Raw genomic sequence first — 21,130 nt, 5'->3', positions numbered from 1 at the left:
TGACTGATTTACATGAAAGTCTGAGTTTAGTGAATAGATCTCAGGTCTGAAAACTACACTGAGTGTATGTCTTGCTTGAGCTAACTGTGTGTTGTGCTATGCTTCTCCCTCCTCTCCTCAGGTGATCGGGGACTTGAAGGGTTCAGACTACAGTTGGTCCTATCAGACCCCTCCCTCCTCTCCCAGCAGTGCTGCTTCCAGGAAGAGCAGTATGTGCAGTATCCTCCAGATGCCCAGCTCCGCTGCACACCGCCTCAGCAGTGTCTCCTCCCACGACTCAGGGTTCATCTCTCAGGATGCCAACACCCATTCCAAGCCCCCCTCACCCATGCCCTCTGACATCACCAGCCAGGTAGGCACACCTCTGAGTCAGTCAGGCCCTAAACTACACTCCAGGTTCACCATCACGTTCTTGATTAACAAGACTTGGGAGTATGGTAACACTAGAAAAAGAAAAGGAGAACCGCACACTCTAGGAGCTCAGATGCAATAATTGTATAACCAATGTTTCGACAGAGAAGCTGTCTTTATCAGGGTATAATGACAAACAATGCGGGTCACTAGTTTATATAGTGTCAAAGGACACATACAGGCGTCTGTAATCATGGCCAGGTGTGGCCTGATATCAATGGTTAATTCTTAGGTATAAAAATAACATACAAAAAAACAGGAATGATAGCGTACGATCAAAGATACAATTTGGCTACATAGGCCTACAAACATTTACTATGAACAGCAAAATCACAATCATCACAAGAATGGCTTCAGATCAAATTCTACGTTGAGACCGAAGGGAAAAAGGGTCTTTAAATTAAAGATCCAGGCAGCCTCTCATTTTAACAATAAATTGTTGAGGGTGATATGTTCGTTGCCAATATAATGTAGGGATGAAATCGAGTGGTTCACTTCCAAAAGCAAAAAGTGTTGCAACTGGGTAAGTCGAGTTTTTGAACCTAATGGTGCTACGATGCTCCGAGATTCGTACTTTTAATTTGCGCTTTGTTTTACCCACATCATTTTTTCCACAACGACAAGTTATAAGATAAATAACTGTCTTAGTGGAGCACGTGATAACATCTTTGATTGGGATCTGTATCCCTGTTTGGAGGTGTTTGATCTACATTTGTAAGTGCCATGGCATTGAGCGTAGCCATTACACTGGTAGTTTCCATCCGGTAGAGGCGTAAATAGAGGTGCAGGGGTATTTTGGAGTGGTAAATCAGAGTTTACCAATTGATCTGAGATTTCTGCCCCTCGAGAATACGACCAAGGGAGGGTCCGTAAACACATTACAGATACTGTCATCAGATCTTAGAATGTGGCAATGTTTGTGAATGAATCCCTTAATTTGTTCAGAGCACTTTGAATAACTGGTAGTTAGACTGCAAGAATGCTTCTTTTTGCGAGACTGTCCTTAAAAGAGATCATGTCTCGATTTGTTTTGAATTTTCTCTATGGCAGTATTAATCTGACCATTTTTGTACCCCCTCTCCTTTAATTTTCTCTATGGCAGTATTAATCTGACCATTTTTGTACCCCTTCTCCTTTAATTTTCTCTATGGCAGTATTAATCTGACCATTTTTGTACCCCCTCTCCTTTAATTTTCTCTATGGCAGTATTAATCTGACCATTTTTGTACCCCCTCTCCTTTAATTTTCTCTATGGCAGTATTAATCTGACCATTTTTGTACCCCCTCTCCTTTAATTTTCTTTACGTCTCAGCCTTATTTCTGTCGAAAACTGATTGATTTTTGCAAATTCTTTTGATTCGACAGAATTGGATGTAGGGCAAACTGCTTTTCAAGGGAAGCAGGTGACAACTATCATCCCTCAACAAAAAGCCTGGGGGCTGTCATTGACCCCTTCCACCTCAGGCCCCATTCTTAACTGACTTGCCTAGTTAAATAAAGGTTCCATGGCAAAAGAGAAATATTCTGTGTTAGTTTGTCATAGAAGTGTTCTCTTATCTCACTCCTTCCATCTCCAGAAGACCACCAGCTCAGCCTCTTCTGAGGCATCTGAAACCTGCCAGTCTGTCAGCGAGTGCAACTCTCCCGCTGCGGTTAGTACACACTCACATACACACACGTATTGTGGCCCCCAGGGATCTTCCTACAGTATGGGATAAACATGCTGACTCAGACATGTTTGTCCATTCCGCAGTTTGGCTCATGCTCATCCTTCGGTACCTTCCGCTCCACTCTCTCTTACACTGGCTCTGGCATACTTCCTGGGTCCCCCACATTTAACCGCTCTCCTGAATCCAACACCCCCTCACCCACATCAAAGGTTCCTAGCTGGAAGGTTTGTTTTTACTTGCCTAATTGCTTTTTCCTTGGTTGTATCAACTCATTTGCATAATGCATGAGGCATAGTAACTTTATGACCTCTCTATCCATTCTTTTGTCAAACTCAGCTTTCAAATATCTCATGCCAAAGATTTGCTAAAACACATTGTAATAACAGTTTCATGCTTAGGCCTCAGCATTTTAGCCTAGCCTCAGATCTATTTGTGTTGTATTGCCAAATCCTATGGTCTTTGACATGAGTTAGCAAGACAGCACAAACAGTCTGGGACCAAGCTATTTGAGACCAGGCTAACCTCTTCATGGATCCACATACTGCTTCCATTGTACCACAATGAAAAAGACTCCTGAACAGCTGATTGATAGACGTCCTATCCAAGGGTACATTGTTTAGTTAATTTCTTCATTGCCTCAATAATATCGCCACAGGATTGGTCCAAAACGAGTACCTACGAGCCCTTATTGGCTACCACGCTACAGCGAAGGAGAGAGTCATTGGACAGGATGAGGGAGCAGGAGGTTTCTTCCAGTCCTAAAGGGTTCTCTGGGATGCACCCAGACACTCATAGGTCCATTCTAGCCCAAGCTGCCATAGCCACAGCCAAGGTAATGATGAGCACACAGTGGATACAGCACTCAACCATCAGCATTCATTGTTGAAATGTGGATCTTAATCGATGTCACTACTGTATGGTATTATGAGTCTCTTCTCTTTCTCTCACTCTCTTCCTTCTGTGCCTGCATCTCTCTCTGTGGGTGTGTGTGTGCAGCACAGCGGTGAGGCCATGTCCCCAGCAGCCAGTACACTAGCCATGGTGCTGATCCGGGGTCTCAGTGTAGAGCATCAAAAGAATAGCAGGGAATCTCTGCAGTACTCCAGTGGCTACAGCACCCAGGCAAATACACCATCCTGTTCAGAGGACACCATCCCCTCACAGGGTAACAAACACTCTACCCATATCCCTTTAAACAGTACCCTACTGTAGAGTATATTTTTTTTAACGTTTATTTATGCAGTTTATTATCATTGAGCTAAAATATCTTACATAGAGTACCTAGAAAATATGCCTTCTCAAAGCAACATACACGTTCAAAGTAAAATACACTCTTGTATACTAATTTCTCCTCAAGGTAAATACTTTATCATAGTAAATAACATGTATTCATTCTTCAAATTATCACACATTATTTGATCAGAAGCTAATATAATCCATCCTCTTAGAAAAACCCGCTCTCATTTGACCAGGTCAGTTGAACTACATTGTCTCTCTTTTGTTCAGGGTCGGACTATGAGTGCTACTCTCTGAACGGGGATGCTGGCACCAGCAGGGAGGCCGACTTTGACAAGTCCTCCACCATCCCCCGCCACAGCAATATCGCACAGAACTACCGCCGCATGATCCAAACCAAGAGGCCTGCTAGCACCGCTGGGCTGCCGGCCGGAGTGAGCCCTCCTGGGGGTACGCTTGGAGAGACTGCAGGGGGTGATGGAGGTCGTGACGGGGGGCATGGAGCCATCACCTCTGGAACAGCCACCATCCGCCGAACCCCCTCCTCCAAAACAGGAGTGAGACGTACCCCTTCCACCTCGGGCCCCATCCCCATCTGCCCCCCCATCGTTCCAGTCAAGACCCCCACTGTGCCAGACTCTCCAAGCTACTCCCCTGGCTACTCCCTCAGCCCCACCCAAAAGCGCATGGGCAGCGATGAGTACCAGTATGCAGATGAGACTCTACCCAGTGCCCTGGAGTACAGGAAGGTCTCCCCCAAGCTGCTGAGCCTGCCTGACACCAGCACCTGGGACTCCGAAGGGGGGCTGGAACGAAGCGTCTACGCCCAGCAGCCCCCTAGCATGGCTGGCCTCATCCCAGAGGAAGACTCCCAGCTGGCCGCCAACCGCCACAGCCTGGTGGAGAAGATAGGAGAGCTGGCGGCCAGTGCCTATGCCCTTGGTGAGGGTCAGTTCCCTTTCCCCCCTCTGGACCCTCTGCCAGCGAACCCAGTCGGGACAAACTCTGTACCCCAACACCCACAACACCTACCCCCCAAGTCGCAGGAGGGAGTGGACATGCTGGTGTCCATACGGAGGGGTGTGAGGCTTCGCAAGGCGGTCTCCAATGACAGATCAGCCCCCAGGATACTCCAGGATACTGCTGCAGCCTCCAGGATACTGCAGTAGTATCTCCTGGAACTGACCCCAGAACTTTGGTGACCTTTCTTATAATAAGCTCAACCTCTAGTTGTAAAATGAATGAACACTCATCCTATACAGGATTAGACTGTATGAAATTAAAGGGAATCAAGTGTCAATGTGTAAAGATTTATTGAATGGGCATGGGTGACCAATGGATAAATGTCATATTTTATGTTGTATTGCTATTTCCTATGTTGTCTTTGGGCTTAGTGGTTTTGATTGTCTATTTCCTGATGCGTCAGGCCAGACACCTCCCCCATATTCACAAAGTGTCTCAGAGTAGGTGTGCTGATCTAGGATCAGTTTAGCCTTTTAGGTCATAATGAATAAGACTATATGGACAAGGATGACCTGATCCTAGATCAGCACTCATACGCTTTATGAATATGGGGATAGGTCACTCCATGTAAGGGTTGAATGTGTCTTATTGTGTGTGTACTAATGCCGCATTCACATGCTAGTCGGAACTAGGGAACTCACAAATTCCCAACTAGCTAATTGGTGACACGTTCAAACAGTAATAAGTCATACATTTAAGAGTTTCCTAGTTCCGACTAGCACGTGAACGCAGCATAACACAGCCATCTGTCATCTGAAAGTGATGGGGTCAAGCTGCTCCGTGAACCTGTCTGTATGTTATGTATTATTATACTGATGTATATATTACTGTTTGTAAAATAAGCTGAAAACTAATTGTGTATGTCACATATCGGAGAAATGTAAAAGTCATGTAAAATAGGACGCGATGTGGCAGTGGTTTTATTGGTGTACTGTACTATCAATATATTCTGCAATTAAACCAACCATTTCTATAGAACAATGGTGAACTTTATTTTGGATCTGTGAGATTTTACATGATGCACAAACAATGGAGGTTTTAATGACTCAGCCTATAGGCTAATTGAACATCTAAGTAAGCGTAGTTCTCTAATGGAATTATTATATGGCTATGTATTAGTTTTAGATGAAGGAGCAAATGGCGCGAGAAGAGCACATACATAGTTATCAGGACAGACACTGGAGGTGTAAAGAGCCATTTTGGTAAGATGTATGTTTATCTATTTGTATTTGTCTTGGTCTGTCACTTCTCACCACTAGAGAGCAGTCTCACCGGTGTTATTATGGGTCCGGTGGTGGTGGTGGTTCATGTGTATAAGGTCACAGGTAAAACAGGTTATAATCATGCATGGGTGAACAGGAGATACTTTTTTTCCTGCTACTCACAAGATCACTCTACCACATCCTAACCACAGGAAAACACAAGTTCATCTGTCACCTGTATCATTGGATTTATCATTGAAATTTGAAATAGCCAATACCTACAAAGGGGCTCTCCCTGACAGCAATCTCTGAGACAGAAGGGTGCACTTGATAATAACCAAAGTGTCTGTGATATGTTGACGTGGACTGATGGTGGCGCCAAAGACCTTTCATATGCTTGGGGAAGCTTGGCCGAGTGTCTACTTTCTAATATAAAACCACGAGAGGAAGTCCGACTCAACAACAGTGGGTGGTAGACTTGCCGAAATGTGTCAATCTGTGGAATTACTTTTGTGCCGTTAATATCAAGCAACCCTTTTAGTATTGCAAATAAAATGAGATTAATAACAAACCTTTAATCTAAAAGTATTGAGAGCAAAATTAATAATATTGCAAGGAAATAATTCGCAAAGGCAAGAACAAATTAATGATATGGTTTTGGTGTTGACGGTTCCCTTCAGCTGTTGAGTTAGCAGCAGCTACACTATATACAAAGGTATGTGGACACCTCTTGAAATGAGTGGATTTGGCTATTTTAGCCACACCCTTTGCTGACAGGTGTATACAATCAAGCACACAGCCATGCAATTTCTATACATAAACATTGGCCTTACTGAAGAGCTCAGTGACTTTCAACGTAGCACCGTCACAGGGTGCCACCTTTCCAACAAGTAAGTTCATAAAATGTCTGCCCTGCTAGAGCTGCCCCGGTCAACTGTAAGTACTGTTATTGTGAAGTAGAAATGTCAAGGAGCAACGATGGCTCAGCCATGAAGTGGTACGCCACACAAGTTCACAGAACGAGACCGCAGAATGCTGAAGCATGTAAAAATGGTCTGTCCATGGTTGCAGCACTCACTACAGAGTTTCAAACTGCCTCTGGATCACAGGAGGTTGGTGGCACCTTAATTGGGGAGAACAGGCTCATGGTAATGCCTGGAGCAGAATCAGTGGAAAGGTATCAAATACAGCAAACACATGGTTTTCTGGAAAGCCTTCCCAGAAGAGTGGGGGCTGTACATATCGTGCCATGACTTTAAAAGCATTTCATGGCTACAGATATGAGTGCTACGGGGCGATAGTCATTTCGACAGGTTACCTTGGCGTTCTTGGGAACAGGGACTATGGTGGTCTGCTTGAAACATGTGGATATTACAGCCTGGGTCAGGGAGAGGTTGAAAATGCCAGTGAAGAGTCACTGTTCTATTACCAATGGCAGTTAATAAATGCACATAAATACTACAATAAATTCGAAAAGTATTCAGAACCCTCGACTTTTTCCACAGCCTTATTCTAAAATATATTTAAAAAACACCCCCCCTCCCATCAATCTACACACAATACCCCCATAATGACAAAGCAAAAACAGGTTAAGACATTTTCACACCAATTTCTTTCTTTTAAAAATATTGCATTTATGGAAGTATTCAAACAGAATATTTAGAAGATAAATACACAATGCAGAGACAGAGGACGAGAAGTCAATAGAATAATAACGATCAATGGAAATAGTGTTTTTTCTGTAATAGGGAATTATCAATGGAAATAGTTGGTTTTCAGTTCAACATCTGCCAGGAATGACTGTCCTAAACCTATTAATAATACAGAATGTGTGGCATGTTCTCATTGGTCCAACGTTATTTGGCTGTTGGCTTCGTTTTATTGCAAGGAATTCTAATTGGTTAACCACAGGCTAGGGCTGGGTTATGAAACTACATGCTGTCCCTTTGTTCTTTGGAGAGAGTCTCAGGAGAGCATCACATCTCCACAGAGCAAGTCTGGAGCTCTGTCAATACCGTCGCCCTTCTCTCCCGATTGCTCAGTTTGGCCGAGCAGACAGCTTTAGGAAGTGTCTTGGTGGTTCCAAACTTCTTCCATTTTAGAATAATGGAGGCCACTGTGTTCTTGGGGACCTTCAATGCTGCAGAAATGTTTTGATACCCTTCCCCAGATCTGTGCCTTCGACACAATCCTGTCTCGGAGCTCTACGAACTCATGTCTTGGTTTTTGCTCTGACATGCAGTCAACTGTGGGACCTTATATAGACAGTTGTGTGCCTTTCCAAATCATGTCCAATCAATTGAATTTACCACAGGTGGACTCCAATCAAGTTGTTGAACCATCTCATCGATGATCAATGGAAACAAGATGCACCTGAGTTCAATTTCGAGTCTCATAGCAAAGGATCCAGACGCCAGCCTCATCTCTCATTATCTGACCTGTTCAAACTTCAACATACAGTGCATACGGAAAGTATTCAGATCCCTTGACTCTTTCCACATTTTGTTGCGTTACAGCCTTATTCGAAAATGTGTAAATAAGGCATTTCAGTTTTTTAAAATTTGTGTTTCCTCATCAACCTACACACAGTAACCCATAATGACAAAGCAAAAACAGGCTTTTAGGATAAAAAAAAATAAAAACCTTAAATACCTTATTTACATAAGTATTCAGATCCTTTGCTATGAGACAAATTTTCGAATAAGGCTGGAATGTAACAAAATGTGGAAAAAGTCAAGGGATCTGAATAATTTCCCGAATCCACTGTATGTTGAAGTTTGAACAGGTCAGATAATGAGAGATGAGACTGGCGCCTGGCAAAAGCATCTACAGTAATCTTAAATCTGTAAAAAATGGGCTGAGCTAAGGAAGAGGTATTTTATTTTTTATTCACTTTTATTTAATCAGAGGAGCCCAGGGTCTCATTTTAAATGGTGCCCTGAGAACATAAAATAGAAGATAAAACTACAAGATACAAGATATAATAACAAGTACGTTAGAACATCACAAACATCACAGGCTTCAGACAAATTATTAAATTCAATCAATCAAAACAATTGCACACCTCAGTGAACTCATCATTAGGCTTTTAAACTGCCTTAGTGGAACCAGGGAATCCAAATGTAATGAATTTTGTAAATGATTCCAAAAATGTGTAGCGTTAAAACTAAAAGTAGATTTACCTAGCTCATTGGAGACCCGAGGAATCTCAAGAGTTCACCAACCCCGTGAGCAGGTATGGTATGTCATGTTTTTAGACTTAAGTCGGAAGCTTGTATAGTAGAGCTTTGTAAACAAAAAGGGAGTAATTGAATGATATACGAAAATGTAATGAGGACCAGCCAACTTTTTGATACAGGATGCAGTGATGTGTATTGAAACTGGACATCTCTCAAACAACTGCAGCAGGGAATCCTTATAAACAACGTACTTCCTCATCTTATGAGGTGGTGCCTCCTGGGAGGGCCTGTGACATGGTGATACAATATACAGCCAAGTGGTCAATTGCATTTTGGAAAAAGCTTTTTGACAATTCACTTCACATCCAAAAATACTACTTGTAGCTTCTTGAGTGGGTAATTAACCCACTAGTTCATCAAATCCAGTATTGTTTTATAAAACCGTTTTACATAAAACACATTACCATTGTTAATGAAGTGGTCTGTGTCATCAGGGCAGTAACTCGGGTCAAGCTAATTCTAGGTCGTCTCTCTAGTTACCTCAACCACAAAGTCATAAAGTCTGCCTATTTCTACAATCTATCTTCTTAAAATGTCATTTTAAACCTAACCTTAATAAAGATAAAAAGTAAATAAATAAAAACGTATCATTCATTTTTTATGATATAGACAATTTTGGCTTTGTGCCTGTAACTAGCGGAAACCCTAATTCTATGCTTTACAGATGTAGACTGACCAAAACTCCAGATTGGATTAGATTCAGGCTGGGTGACGCCGTTTGCTCCTAGTTCACTGTGTTAGTCAGATTCAGACATGAGTTAGCTACCACCATAGCTGCATCCATTATTTTGTTTTACCTTGCCTGTCCTATTCCCAAACTGGGGTACGCCAAATTAACATTAAATGAAATCTTCAGTCTTGCGGCAGATGATATGAAACATGCCAATTTGAAAAGTAAGCCACAGGAGGTTTTTGAGTTTGAGTAGTAAGACATATACAGTAAGTCTATCCTCCTCTTTCTCATCAGTACAATTTGAAATATTAGTAGTATTATTGGGGACAAAGTGATATTCTTCCTCTGCTTCTCTCAGCTATGGAGACAGATCATCAGCCAGAACCACCTGTGAAAAAGGAGCACAAATTATGCAAAAAAACTGTAACATGGTTGAAAACCTAACACTGATAATCAATGTACAACTAATGATAAGTGCACTAGTCACAATTCAATTACTGTTTTTTATTGTTCACGATAACTGTATTCTCCGGTTTAGGGCATGTTGTCACAACCAACCATTCATTCACTCAATTTACCCAAGTATGGTCTTACTGTAATTAAATTAGGTGTTATAACATAGGTAGGGATGGCAATTAACCCAATGTTGCTCTTCTGGGCCAAGAATGAGGAACAATGAAATAGGGCATACATTGGGGAGAAAGGTGAAGAATCAGAACACAAGCTGATCCTTTACCCCCAATCCAAAGTATGCATTCATACAATCCGCCTCTTATGCATAAAAGGAATGCACTGGTGGTGTAAGGAATATGGCGGAACTAACCCCAACCATGGTTGTAACAATCCATTGCCTTAAATCAACGAATGGGAGTTAAGAAGTGCAGACCATTGGAAGAAGGGTGTTTAGGGCACCAATGCATTTTTCTGCCATTTTGATGCCACTCCAGCATTTTCTTCCCATGGTAGAGCATCCTCACCTGTCTGGTGGAGGTCAGGCAGCTTGGTCAGCAGCATCTGGAAGGGGCCTGTTTGCAGGAGGAGCTGCTAGGGTTGGAACACAAAATAGATAAGTTGAAAGGCACAATGCCAGGTCTGGACAGGAGCAAATAAGCCAATAAAGAAAAGTATTGTCTTCCCAAAATATTTATTGTACCGTTCAAACAACAGGAACTCAGAAGAACAAGACTGATTCCAGTCCATATCATAGATTATCAGCCCCTTTACAGTCTCGGTGTCACGCCCTGGCCTTAGTATTCTGTGTTTTCGTTATTTATTTGGTTAGGCCAGGGTGTGACATGGGGATTTATGTGGTTTGTTTTGTCTGGGGTTGTTTGTAGGTATGGGATTGTGGTTAGAGTAGTACTCTAGGTAGGTCTATGGTTGCCTTGAGTGGTTCTCAATCAGAGGCAGGTGTTTATCGTTGTCTCTGATTGGGAACCATATTTAGGCAGCCATATTCTTTAGGTCTCTTGTAGGTGATTGTTCCTGTCTTTGTGTTTGTGGCACCAGATAGGACTGGTTTGGTTTTTTCACGTTTCTTGTTTTGTAGATTGTTGTATTTCCATCTTTATTAAAGATGTACAAAACTAACCACGCTGCATTTTGGTCCGCCTCTCTTTCACCAGAAGAAAACCGTTACACTCGGGAACTGTCTACCCCGGGATATAATAACTCACTACTGTAGCGTTGACAATTTACAATATTTACTACTGTTTGCAAATAGATCTTGACTTGCAACAAACAAAATGCCACATACAATAACTTAGTGGTGGAGGATGGGATGACAATAAGAATATAATTACATTTTAATTCCACCCTGAACACTACCATGCCGTATAGTAGCACTTAAATCAGAAAATTGCTTTAGGCTTCAGCTACATGGTTAGGCATAGAGGTGGTTGAGAGAGCACACAAGGGCTATGTCCCACTTCTCCACCCTTGTCCTGGTGTGCACTTGCTCACTCCTCATCATGGATTTTAAAGCATAGGATAGGAATGTAGGCATTGTCAGGAGGCAGTTTCCAGCATTGCTAAATTCATGCAAGAAAGTGTGCAAGTGCAGGGTGGAAGGATGGAGAATCGGGATACAACTCACCCAGTAACATGACTTTTAGGTCAAATTCATATTAGTACAGCCTATGAGGAGAATCAGTGCCAACTAATTACTTGTAATGACTTGCAACCATAGAGTCAGACACTGCAGACATTATCTACCTCTATGCTTGCAACAGCCACCTATCTATACAAGTAGTAGTAGGCCTACCTAATATAGGATTGCTACTTGTATCATCTGGTATATTCGGAAAGTATTCAGACCCCTTGACGTTTTCCACATTTTGTTACATTACAGCCTTATTCTAACATTTCTTAAATATATTTTTTCCCTCATCAATCTACACACATTACCCCATAATGACAAAGCAAAGACAGGTTTTTAGAAATGTTTGCAAATTTACACTACCGGTCAAACGTTTTAGTACACCTACTCATTCAAGGTTTTTTTTTTTCTTTTTACTATTGTCTGCATTGTAGAATAATAGTGAAGATATCAACACTATGAAGTAACATATATGGATATCATGTAGTGGGATTCCCAGAATAAAAGTCATAACAAAAGTAATGCTGGAGTACTTATTCTAATGACCTGGGCTTAGTAAGAAAGAATAGGCCATTCTGGGAATTATTTCATCAATTTTCATTATATATGCATCACCCTCTAAAAACGCTTTGTAGTCTGAATAGTAGGGGAGACTGGGCCACAAAGTGACAACTAAATAATTAGAAAACACTTAGAAAGCTGTTATTGGTTAGTGTAACTAAATAACTCGAATTAGAAACCACTTTGAAAGCTGTTATTCAATGTGCTAATGCTTGGTTAGTGTATACATGCCTAGGAAATTCTGTGGAAAAAAATAATACATTATTATTGTCATATGGAACATTCCCCATGTATATAATCATATATAATTTTATGACAAATCTTTTGATTGGTATAGTTGATGACAGTAATTATTATTGTATTTTTATTTATTTATTTTTATCAAGTTTGACAATACAACTAAGATAACTGTTGAATGCTAAAAGTATCTTATAGAAAATATATACATGTTGACTATTCCGTTTAAGGTCAATATGACATGCTTAAAAGATCAAATGAAAATATTTTTTGTCAATTTTGTGTATTTTCAACTCACTTATCAGTTTCAAATCAGAGCAGTTGTTAATTACCCCGAATTCTTTACCTTTGAAGACCTTACAAGGGAGGGGGGGGGGGGTTATGTCCTAGAAACATTGTTACAGTGAGTAATAGTTAGAGCCAGGGCTGCGTTATTTTTGTGTGTGCATACCATGATCATTTAACTTAAATATACAATTAGTCCCAAATAAATTCCCAACTGTGTGGTTGACTTCCAATTAAAAGTTTTCAGTCAATCATTCTCATCAGCAGCCTATGCTTTAGCCTAATGCACCAAATTATGCCCCTATTTTAAGCACATTATCAACATAAATATTGAACTTATTCATATTTAGCTTATTTTCATTCGCAATAGAAATACATGTAAACACGTAAATACTGGGGATATGGCTTTTGTAAGCGCCAACATCCCTTTCGAAAAAGTTGGCAATCCCAAAACGCGTGCTTTCATTAATACACATGTAAAGAAAAGAGGTACGTCTGTCAGTAGCGTAGCTTAATCATGACGGGCCAAGGTGGCCCCAAAAAATACGGGCCCCTATCACCACCCATATTTCCCTTAAAATGACAATTATTTTATTTGTAAGGCTGTTGAATTGTAAGAGCAGAGCAGAACCTAATCTAAGGGGACATTTGAAGCTGTTACCAGAGAAGCCGCAATATAGCCAATACATTCAGCACCATGGACGCGGTCAGAAATGAACCCGCATAAATCGATCAGCACCACGGAAACCACAAAGCGGTCAAAAAACACCCTATTTTATATGCAAATAATAGGCAATAGCCTATATTATAAAACATAAATATATAGATCAATTTCTTTACAGAAACAGCGAACACAGCTAAAGATCCAGTACATGCTCGCAGAAGTTATGCACGCCGGCAAAACTGACATACCAGTATTTCAAATGATCTGCCTCCCGCAGAGGACTATAGCAAAAGCACCAGCAAATCAATCAAGTGGAGCATTCAAGCAGATTGATAATATGGCAGCATGCCTTTTAACAGTATATGATGCGTATGTGCTTACTATTATGTTATAGCCTAGTTAAATATATAGGCAATGATGACAATGAAATGGCTCAGCGGTCGTGCACCAGAACGAGGTTTCCAAAGACAGATCGAGCATAGTCGTAGATTGACAAGAAATGTCAATTAATCTTAATAAAGCTTGATTTATATAGGCTGTCTGGGTAGCCTGCCCTGTAAAAATATAAGCTTGCTCACTCAATTGATTGGCCTTGCGCTCTGCGAAGTCGTTGACTATGGCATTCAATGTCATGGCCCTGGCCCTGGTGTTTTCCATGGACAGAACCGCCAACCACTCAGTCTCTCCTGTCCCATGCTGCTCCTCAGGTATGATTTAATTAACTTCAGTTTGGAAAAGGAGCGCTCGGCACTGGCTACCGTTACAGACAGAGTCATAAAAAAGAGCATCGCTGTAATACTTCCCCAAATGTAGCTGTGACTGAATTCTAATCCACAATGAGCATATTTCCTTCTTAAAACAGGCCCTGAAAGAGCGTAATTGTCCAGGGAATCTTGCTGATATATCTTTGCTGTAATGTTCAGCCAGCCGGTTGGCGGTCTCGTAGAGCGCATCATCAACTGCATTGGTGTCACGTTCTGACCTGTATTTCCTTTGTTTTGTCATTATTTAGTATGGTCAGGGCGTGAGTTGGGATGGGCAGTCTATGTTTGTTTTTCTATGATTTGGGTATTTCTATGTTTCGGCCTAGTATGGTTCTCAATCAGAGGCAGGTGTCATTAGTTGTCTCTGATTGAGAATCATACTTAGGTAACCTGGGTTTCACTGTGTGTTTGTGGGTGATTGTTCCGGTCTCTGTACCTGCACCAGATAGGGCTGTTTTGGTTCTTTCACATTTCTTGTTTTGTTAGTTTATTCATGTATAGTGTCTTTATTAAAGTACCATGAATAACCACCACGCTGCGTTGTGGTCCGCCTCTCCGTCACCTCAAGAAAACCGTTACAGAATCACCCACCACAATAGGACCAAGCGGCGTGGTAATGGGCAGCAGCAGGAGCAGCGCGATAAAAACTTATGGACCTGGGAAGAAATCCTCAATGGGAGAGGACCCTGGGCAAAGCCAGGGAAGTGTCGCTGCCCCAAGGTGCAGCAGGAGAAGAGGCAGCAGGAGCACCGCGCGGAGGTATGGACATGGGAGGACGAATTGGACGGAAAGGGACCCTGGGCACAGGCAGGAGAATATTGCCGCCCCAAAGAAGAGCTGGAGGTGGAGAAGGCGGAGAGGCGCTGGTATGAGGAGGCAGCATGGCGGCGTGGATGGAAGCCCGAGAGTCAGCCCCAAGAATTTATTGGGTGGGGGCACACAGGAAGTGTGGCGAAGCCAGGTAGGAGACCTGCGCCAACTTCCTGTGCTTACCGGGGGGCGAGAGAGGCCGGGCAGGCACCGTGTTATGCGATGGAGTGCACGGTGTCCCCAGTGCAGGTGCATAGCCCGGTGCGGTACATACCAGCTCCGCGTATCGGCTGGGCTAGAGTGAGCATCGAGCCAAGTGCCATGAAGCCGGCTCTACGCATCTGGTCCCCAGTGCGTCTCCTTGGGCCGGCTTACATGGCACCAGCCTTGCGCACGGTGTCCCCGGTTCACCTGCATAGCCCAGTGCGAGCTATTCCACCTCGCCGCACTGGCAGGGCGACCGGGAGCATTCAACCGGGTAAGGTTGGGCAGGCTCGGTGCTCAAGAGCTCCAGTGCGCCTGCACGGTCCGGTCTATCCGGTACCACCTCCAAGCACCAGCCCTCCGGTGGCAGCCCCCGCACCAGGCTGTCTCTCCGTCTCATCCCTACAGGTGCTCCCGCCTGTCCAGTGCTGTCGGAGCCTTCCTCCTCTCCAGCGCAGCCAGAGCTCCCGCCCCTCATTCCAGAGGCACCAGAGCTCCTCAGTCCAGCGTTGCTAGAGCCTTCCTCCTCTCCAGTGCTGCCGGTGTCTCCCGCCTGTTCGGCGCTGCCAGAGCTCCCGCCCCTCAGTCCATAGGCGCTAGAGCCCCTCATTCCAGAGGTGCCTGAGCTACTCAGTCCAGTGCTGCCAGAGCCTTCCTCTCCAGCGTTGCCGGAGCTTCCCGTCTGCCCAGCGCCATCTGAGCCACCCGTCTGCCGAGCGCCGCCTGAGCCACCCGTCTGCCGAGCGCCGCCTGAGCCACCCGTCTGCCGAGCGCCGCCTGAGCCACCCGTCTGCCGAGCGCCGCCTGAGCCACCCGTCTGCCGAGCGCCGCCTGAGCCACCCGTCTGCCGAGCGCCGCCTGAGCCACCCGTCTGCCGAGCGCCGCCTGAGCCACCCGTCTGCCGAGCGCCGCCTGAGCCACCCGTCTGCCGAGCGCCGCCAGTGCCGCCAGTCTGGCCAGCGCCGCCAGTCTGCCCAGCGCCACCAGTCAGCCAGGGGCCGCCAGTGCCGCCAGTCAGCCAGGGGCCGCCAGTGCCGCCAGTCAGCCAGGGGCCGCCAGTGCCGCCAGTCAGCCAGGGGCCGCCAGTGCCGCCAGTCAGCCAGGGGCCGCCAGTGCCGCCAGTCAGCCAGGGGCGCCAGTGCCGCCCTTCAGCCCAGAGGCGCCAGTGCCGCCCCTCTGCCCAGAGCTTCCACCCCTCTGCCCAGAGCTTCCGCCCCTCTGCCCAGAGCTTCCGCCCTCTGTCCCGAGCTGCCCCTCAGTCCAGTGGGGTCATTTAGTAGGGTCACCGTGGCTAGGAGGCCACGGAAGCGGACAAGAAGGCGGACTAAGACGTTGGTGAAGTGGGGTCCGCGTCCTGCACCAGAGCCGCTATCGCGGACAGACGCCCACCCAGGCCCTCCCCTGTAGGTTAAGGTTTTGCGGCCAGAGTCCAGGGTAGTGGGATGGATGGAGTCAAACAGACTCGATGTTGCCCGCTGACTTTAAAATCTGTTTGATAGCTGGTGGATAACGATGTCAAGGTTTGCATGCATCAGACAGTCGCTGGTCCTCGCATAGCTAATCAAAATGACACCTCGCCTTCCTTCTCCGAGTGTCTTCAAATCAAATAAAATGTATTTATATTGTCCTTTGTACATCAGCTGATATCTCAAAGTTCTGTACAGAAACCCAGCCTAAAACCCCAAACAGCAAGCAATGCAGGTGTAGAAGCACGGTGGCTAGCTCCCGCCTATCCTTTATTTGGATTGGTGGACACATCTCATTATTGTAAGCCTTTTTTGAATATTCAATGAGGGCTGTTGACATTAACCGCTTGTAATTCAGCAGAGAGAGATACTATGCTACTAGCCTCATTTCATGAATTTGCATACTCATCTCTAGACAACTCCGCTACAAAGTGTTTTTTCTCAAAGTTGCCGGTATGTCATGTGCCCTACTCATATCTGTACACTCATAACATCATTTCCCCATGCGCTCTCATTGACATCCATACAGAAACTCTTTGCTTGGTAGGCGAAACAACAACAAAAACTCTTTGCTTGGTAGGCGAAACAACAACAAAAACTCTTTGCTTGGTAGGCGAAACAACAACAGAAACTCTTTGCTTGGTAGGCGAAACAACAACAAAAACTCTTTGCTTGGTAGGCGAAACAACAACAGAAACTCTTTGCTTGGTAGGCGAGACAACAACAAAAACTCTTTGCTTGGTAGGCGAAACAACAACAAAAACTCTTTGCTTGGTAGGCGAAACAACAACAAAAACTCTTTGCTTGGTAGGCGAAACAACAACAAAAACTCTTTGCTTGGTAGGCGAAACAACAACAAAAACTCTTTGATTGGTAGGCGAAACAACAACAAAAACTCTTTGCTTGGTAGGCGAAACAACAACAAAAACTCTTTGCTTGGTAGGCGAAACAACAACAAAACCGCCACCTGCTGGAGGGGAGACAGATTTTCCTCCAGGTTGAGCCTCTCTCTTCCTCTCTGTTGGAGACAGCTTGTGTCATTTCCTATGCCTTTCTGCCTGCAGTAAACCCAGTGTATAATGCTGGAAATAATAGTCAAAGCAAACCCCCCACAAAAAAAAACAACCAAAATGCCTGACCCTAGTAATGGTAGCTAAGATAGGTATGTTGTCTGTATAAAAACATTATGAATCTACCTGAAGTAATCTTTCAAAATAAGTAAAAGCCTAACATGTTAGTTTGTGCCCAGGTATCCCCTACATCATTAACTCATTCCCACATATCCCTTTTTATTTTTATGGGAACCTAGAGCTGATTATCATTTTCTTTCATTTTTATTGACTGAATCATCTCCCAGCTTCTCTGATAGTAGGGAATTAATTTAGTGATCTTATAAGTGGGTATGATTCTGTAAGTTATCCTTTAAATCAAAGATTCTTTGTGAGTGTAATCACTTAGCTAGCGCTCAAGCTCCTCTAATCAGGGGAATCATAATAGAGTCTCTCCTCTGAGCTCCAAAAAAGGCCCTGATGGCGCTAGGCCTTGGATGTATTTGTTGGTTAGAACCACCCTATTAGGCAGACAATGCAGGTCTTATTTATAATTTCAATGACATAGCCCGATGCTATTTTCTGGGCTTCCTTCGTGAGTAATTGTGTTTGAGGGGGAGGACTGTGAGGAATATTATTCACGCACGCGCACGCGCGCACACAAACACACACACAAAGCACCCCCCCCAACAATTACACATTCACTCCTCTCAATCTGTTTTCACTTTGATACTTTGTTACAGAAGATGATACTGTATATGACCCCCAAATAATAGTCGTCAAACATAAAATACTTAACTTGATTTTGAATATGGTGCTTGTTTCATTACTAATTAGTATATTTGATTTGTATTCATTTTTCTTTACAGTTCATTAATGCACAGTGATCGTTTCTATACCGTAACAGTATAGCTGAAGTAGTTCATAAGGTGGTCGCTTGAGGGAGGCTTACCGCTCTGGGCCATTTAGAGATAGTTGAAATAATACAGCTTATATGCTGCTACAGTAGTTGCCAAAGGCTTTTGTTGAGGAATAATAGCTTGAACCACCACATGCACAGGAATACTACTCAGTGTGGCACCACATGCCTTGCTATAGTGGTGTAATAGTACCTCCCTGAGTGTGGCACTTCATGGGCGCTGCATGCTGTTCCCTTGAGGAGGGTGTGGGACAGGGCATCTATAAATGTGCATGAACTACATGAATAGTTCTGAGGTTTAGTCATTCACTTCAGGTTTCAATCATTCCTGGGTTCGTCTGTCCTTCCTTCCATTCATCCATCCATCCATCCAACCATTTTTTTCTGAATCCATTTAACATAAAGCACACAATGTCAGTAGCCCATGGTTACCCTCTCTCTCCTCCGTCATTGTTCCAGTCTTCCAAGAAAAGTGTGGTCATTCCCAGGTTGGTGGATTCCTCCTCCACCCCTCACTCCCTCTCTCTCTCGCCCTTTCTCTCTCTCGGTCTCTCTCGCCTTCTCTCTCACTCTCACTTTCTCTCTCACGCCAACTCTCTCTCTCTATTTTGCCCTCTCTCTCTCTCTCACTCTCAGACACAGACAGAGCACAGACACAAGTAAATATGCAACACCAGTTTCAACAAGTGCTGCTCCTGTAACATACTTCAACATTTGCCTTTTTGAAGCTAAAACTGCTTCTATTTGAGTGAAGGGAATGGATTTGGTCAATTATTCATTAAGTAAGCATAAAGCTAATGCTGGCTGTTGGCTGGGTATTCCCCCCTGGTACCCTAGGGCTCTCTGTTATTTCTGTTGTGAGAGGGATGATGAAACGTTTTCTCACAGATTTCATATTCATTGCAGGTTTGTTGTTTTCTCATGTGTGTGTGTTCAACCTGTTGGTTTTCCATCCCTGCAGGCAGAATCTCAGCCTCACCCCCCTGGGTGTGCCAGTTTGATCTTGTTCGAGTCATCTCTCACGCTGACAGTCGCAGTAGTAAATTCATTATGTAATATACATTTTTATTTGAATGACATTCAGATTTTTTATTTTTTATATTTTTATTTCACCTTTATTTAACCAGTTGAATAAAGGTCAAATAATTTATTTTTTTAAATCATTCAAAATAAAAAGATAATCAATATGAATATGGAATGAATGTTTGTTATGTTCTCTCTCGCAACCAGTGGGTTAATATAGGAACAATATGCACTCATAAAGTATTCATCATTAATAAATGTAACTAACACAGTGGTAACCTCATAGATCTCATTAGGATGGAGAAGGATCCACAGTCCCTAAGACCACAGAGATTCACAGTCCCTAAGACCAGAACAGACCGGGAAACACACATTACTGCATAGAGTCATGACTACATGGAACTATCTTCCACATCAGGTAACTGAAGCTAGCAGCAAAATCATATTTAAAAAACAGATCAAACAACACCTCATGGCACAATGCGGGCTAGAAGAGACACAAAAACACACACGCATACGCACACACACACTCTAACACACGCGCTTTACACACACACACACAGATTGTAAGGTTGTGGTATTTTGGTATTGTGGATTTTATATTGTACATTTGTAATAAGTGACTAATAATGTAATAACATAATATTGTGTGATGTATTGTTTTATGATGTACACTGTTGTTGTGTTTTGTTGTGATGTAATTGTTTTAACCTTGTTTGGACCCCAGGAAGAGTAGCTTCTGACTTGGCAGCAGCTAATGTGAATCCTAATAAAACCTAAGTACTAGATCCTCTTTTAAAATGTACTGGTCAGGGAGGAACCCTTGACTCCTGTTCATAAATGTGCACTTGCACCCTCCCGGTCATTTAACAATGTTGGAAACTCCCTCCAGCCAATGCTTACACTAATCCAATGTTTTTCAATCTGTGACACGAAATGCAACTTTGAAAGAAAGTGTAGCCTATTGGTCAGGGAAGAGCCCTTGTTCCTAAATGTGCACTTGCACACTCCCCATCATGGATTTAACAATGTTAGAAACTCCCTCCAGACAATTCTTACACGAATTCAATGTTTTTCTGTGACAGGATATGTTATTTACAAAGGAAGTGTGGAGAATCGAGACTCATCTCAATAGACAGCGTCCACAATGTCTCTGTGCTGAATGACAACAAGGCATCCAGTTCCACTATACCTTTATCCTCTTATATATTTTGTCACTGAAAACACATTTTGCAACATGGAACAGGCCTATGCACAGTCCATATCCACATATTTAGCTATCGCCATATACTGTAAGAATCAAGAGCCATAACATTTCTGTGAGGATTTGTATGTGTGCAGATAATAATGTAGGGGTGTTCTGGATTGTGGGTGGGTACACTAGCAGGGGGTAAGGAGCAGTGACAGTGTTGATTGTTAACACTCTGCTGAACACAGCACACAGGTAGCACAGAGATACTGCACAGTTTGCAAATCCCTTTTCTCACTCTGATAATAGGGAACAGGGATATCTAGTCAGCTGCACAACTGATTGCATTCAACTGAACTGTGTCTTCTGCATTTAACCCAACCCTTCTGAATTAGAGAGGTGCAGGG

The 21,130-nt window shown here is 43.5% G+C and overlaps 1 protein-coding gene across 1 annotated transcript in view; it reads left to right on the top strand.

The window, feature by feature from the left end:
- Positions 1-5,315, top strand: part of LOC135509174 (protein MTSS 2-like) — a 41,942-nt gene extending 36,627 nt beyond the window's left edge. Inside the window, exons 9-14 of the mRNA XM_064929606.1 lie at positions 122-352; positions 1,989-2,063; positions 2,165-2,305; positions 2,737-2,913; positions 3,078-3,246; positions 3,588-5,315. Of these exons, the coding sequence (XP_064785678.1) occupies positions 122-352; positions 1,989-2,063; positions 2,165-2,305; positions 2,737-2,913; positions 3,078-3,246; positions 3,588-4,486 (1,692 nt within the window). The 3' untranslated portion in view covers positions 4,487-5,315. The remainder of the gene's footprint in view (positions 1-121; positions 353-1,988; positions 2,064-2,164; positions 2,306-2,736; positions 2,914-3,077; positions 3,247-3,587) is intronic.
- The last annotated feature ends 15,815 nt before the right edge of the window (positions 5,316-21,130 follow it).

Source organism: Oncorhynchus masou, chromosome 22, assembly GCF_036934945.1.
Source record: "Oncorhynchus masou masou isolate Uvic2021 chromosome 22, UVic_Omas_1.1, whole genome shotgun sequence".
NCBI classification, from domain to species: Eukaryota; Metazoa; Chordata; class Actinopteri; order Salmoniformes; family Salmonidae; genus Oncorhynchus; species Oncorhynchus masou.
This window is presented reverse-complemented; position numbering and strand designations above follow the sequence as displayed.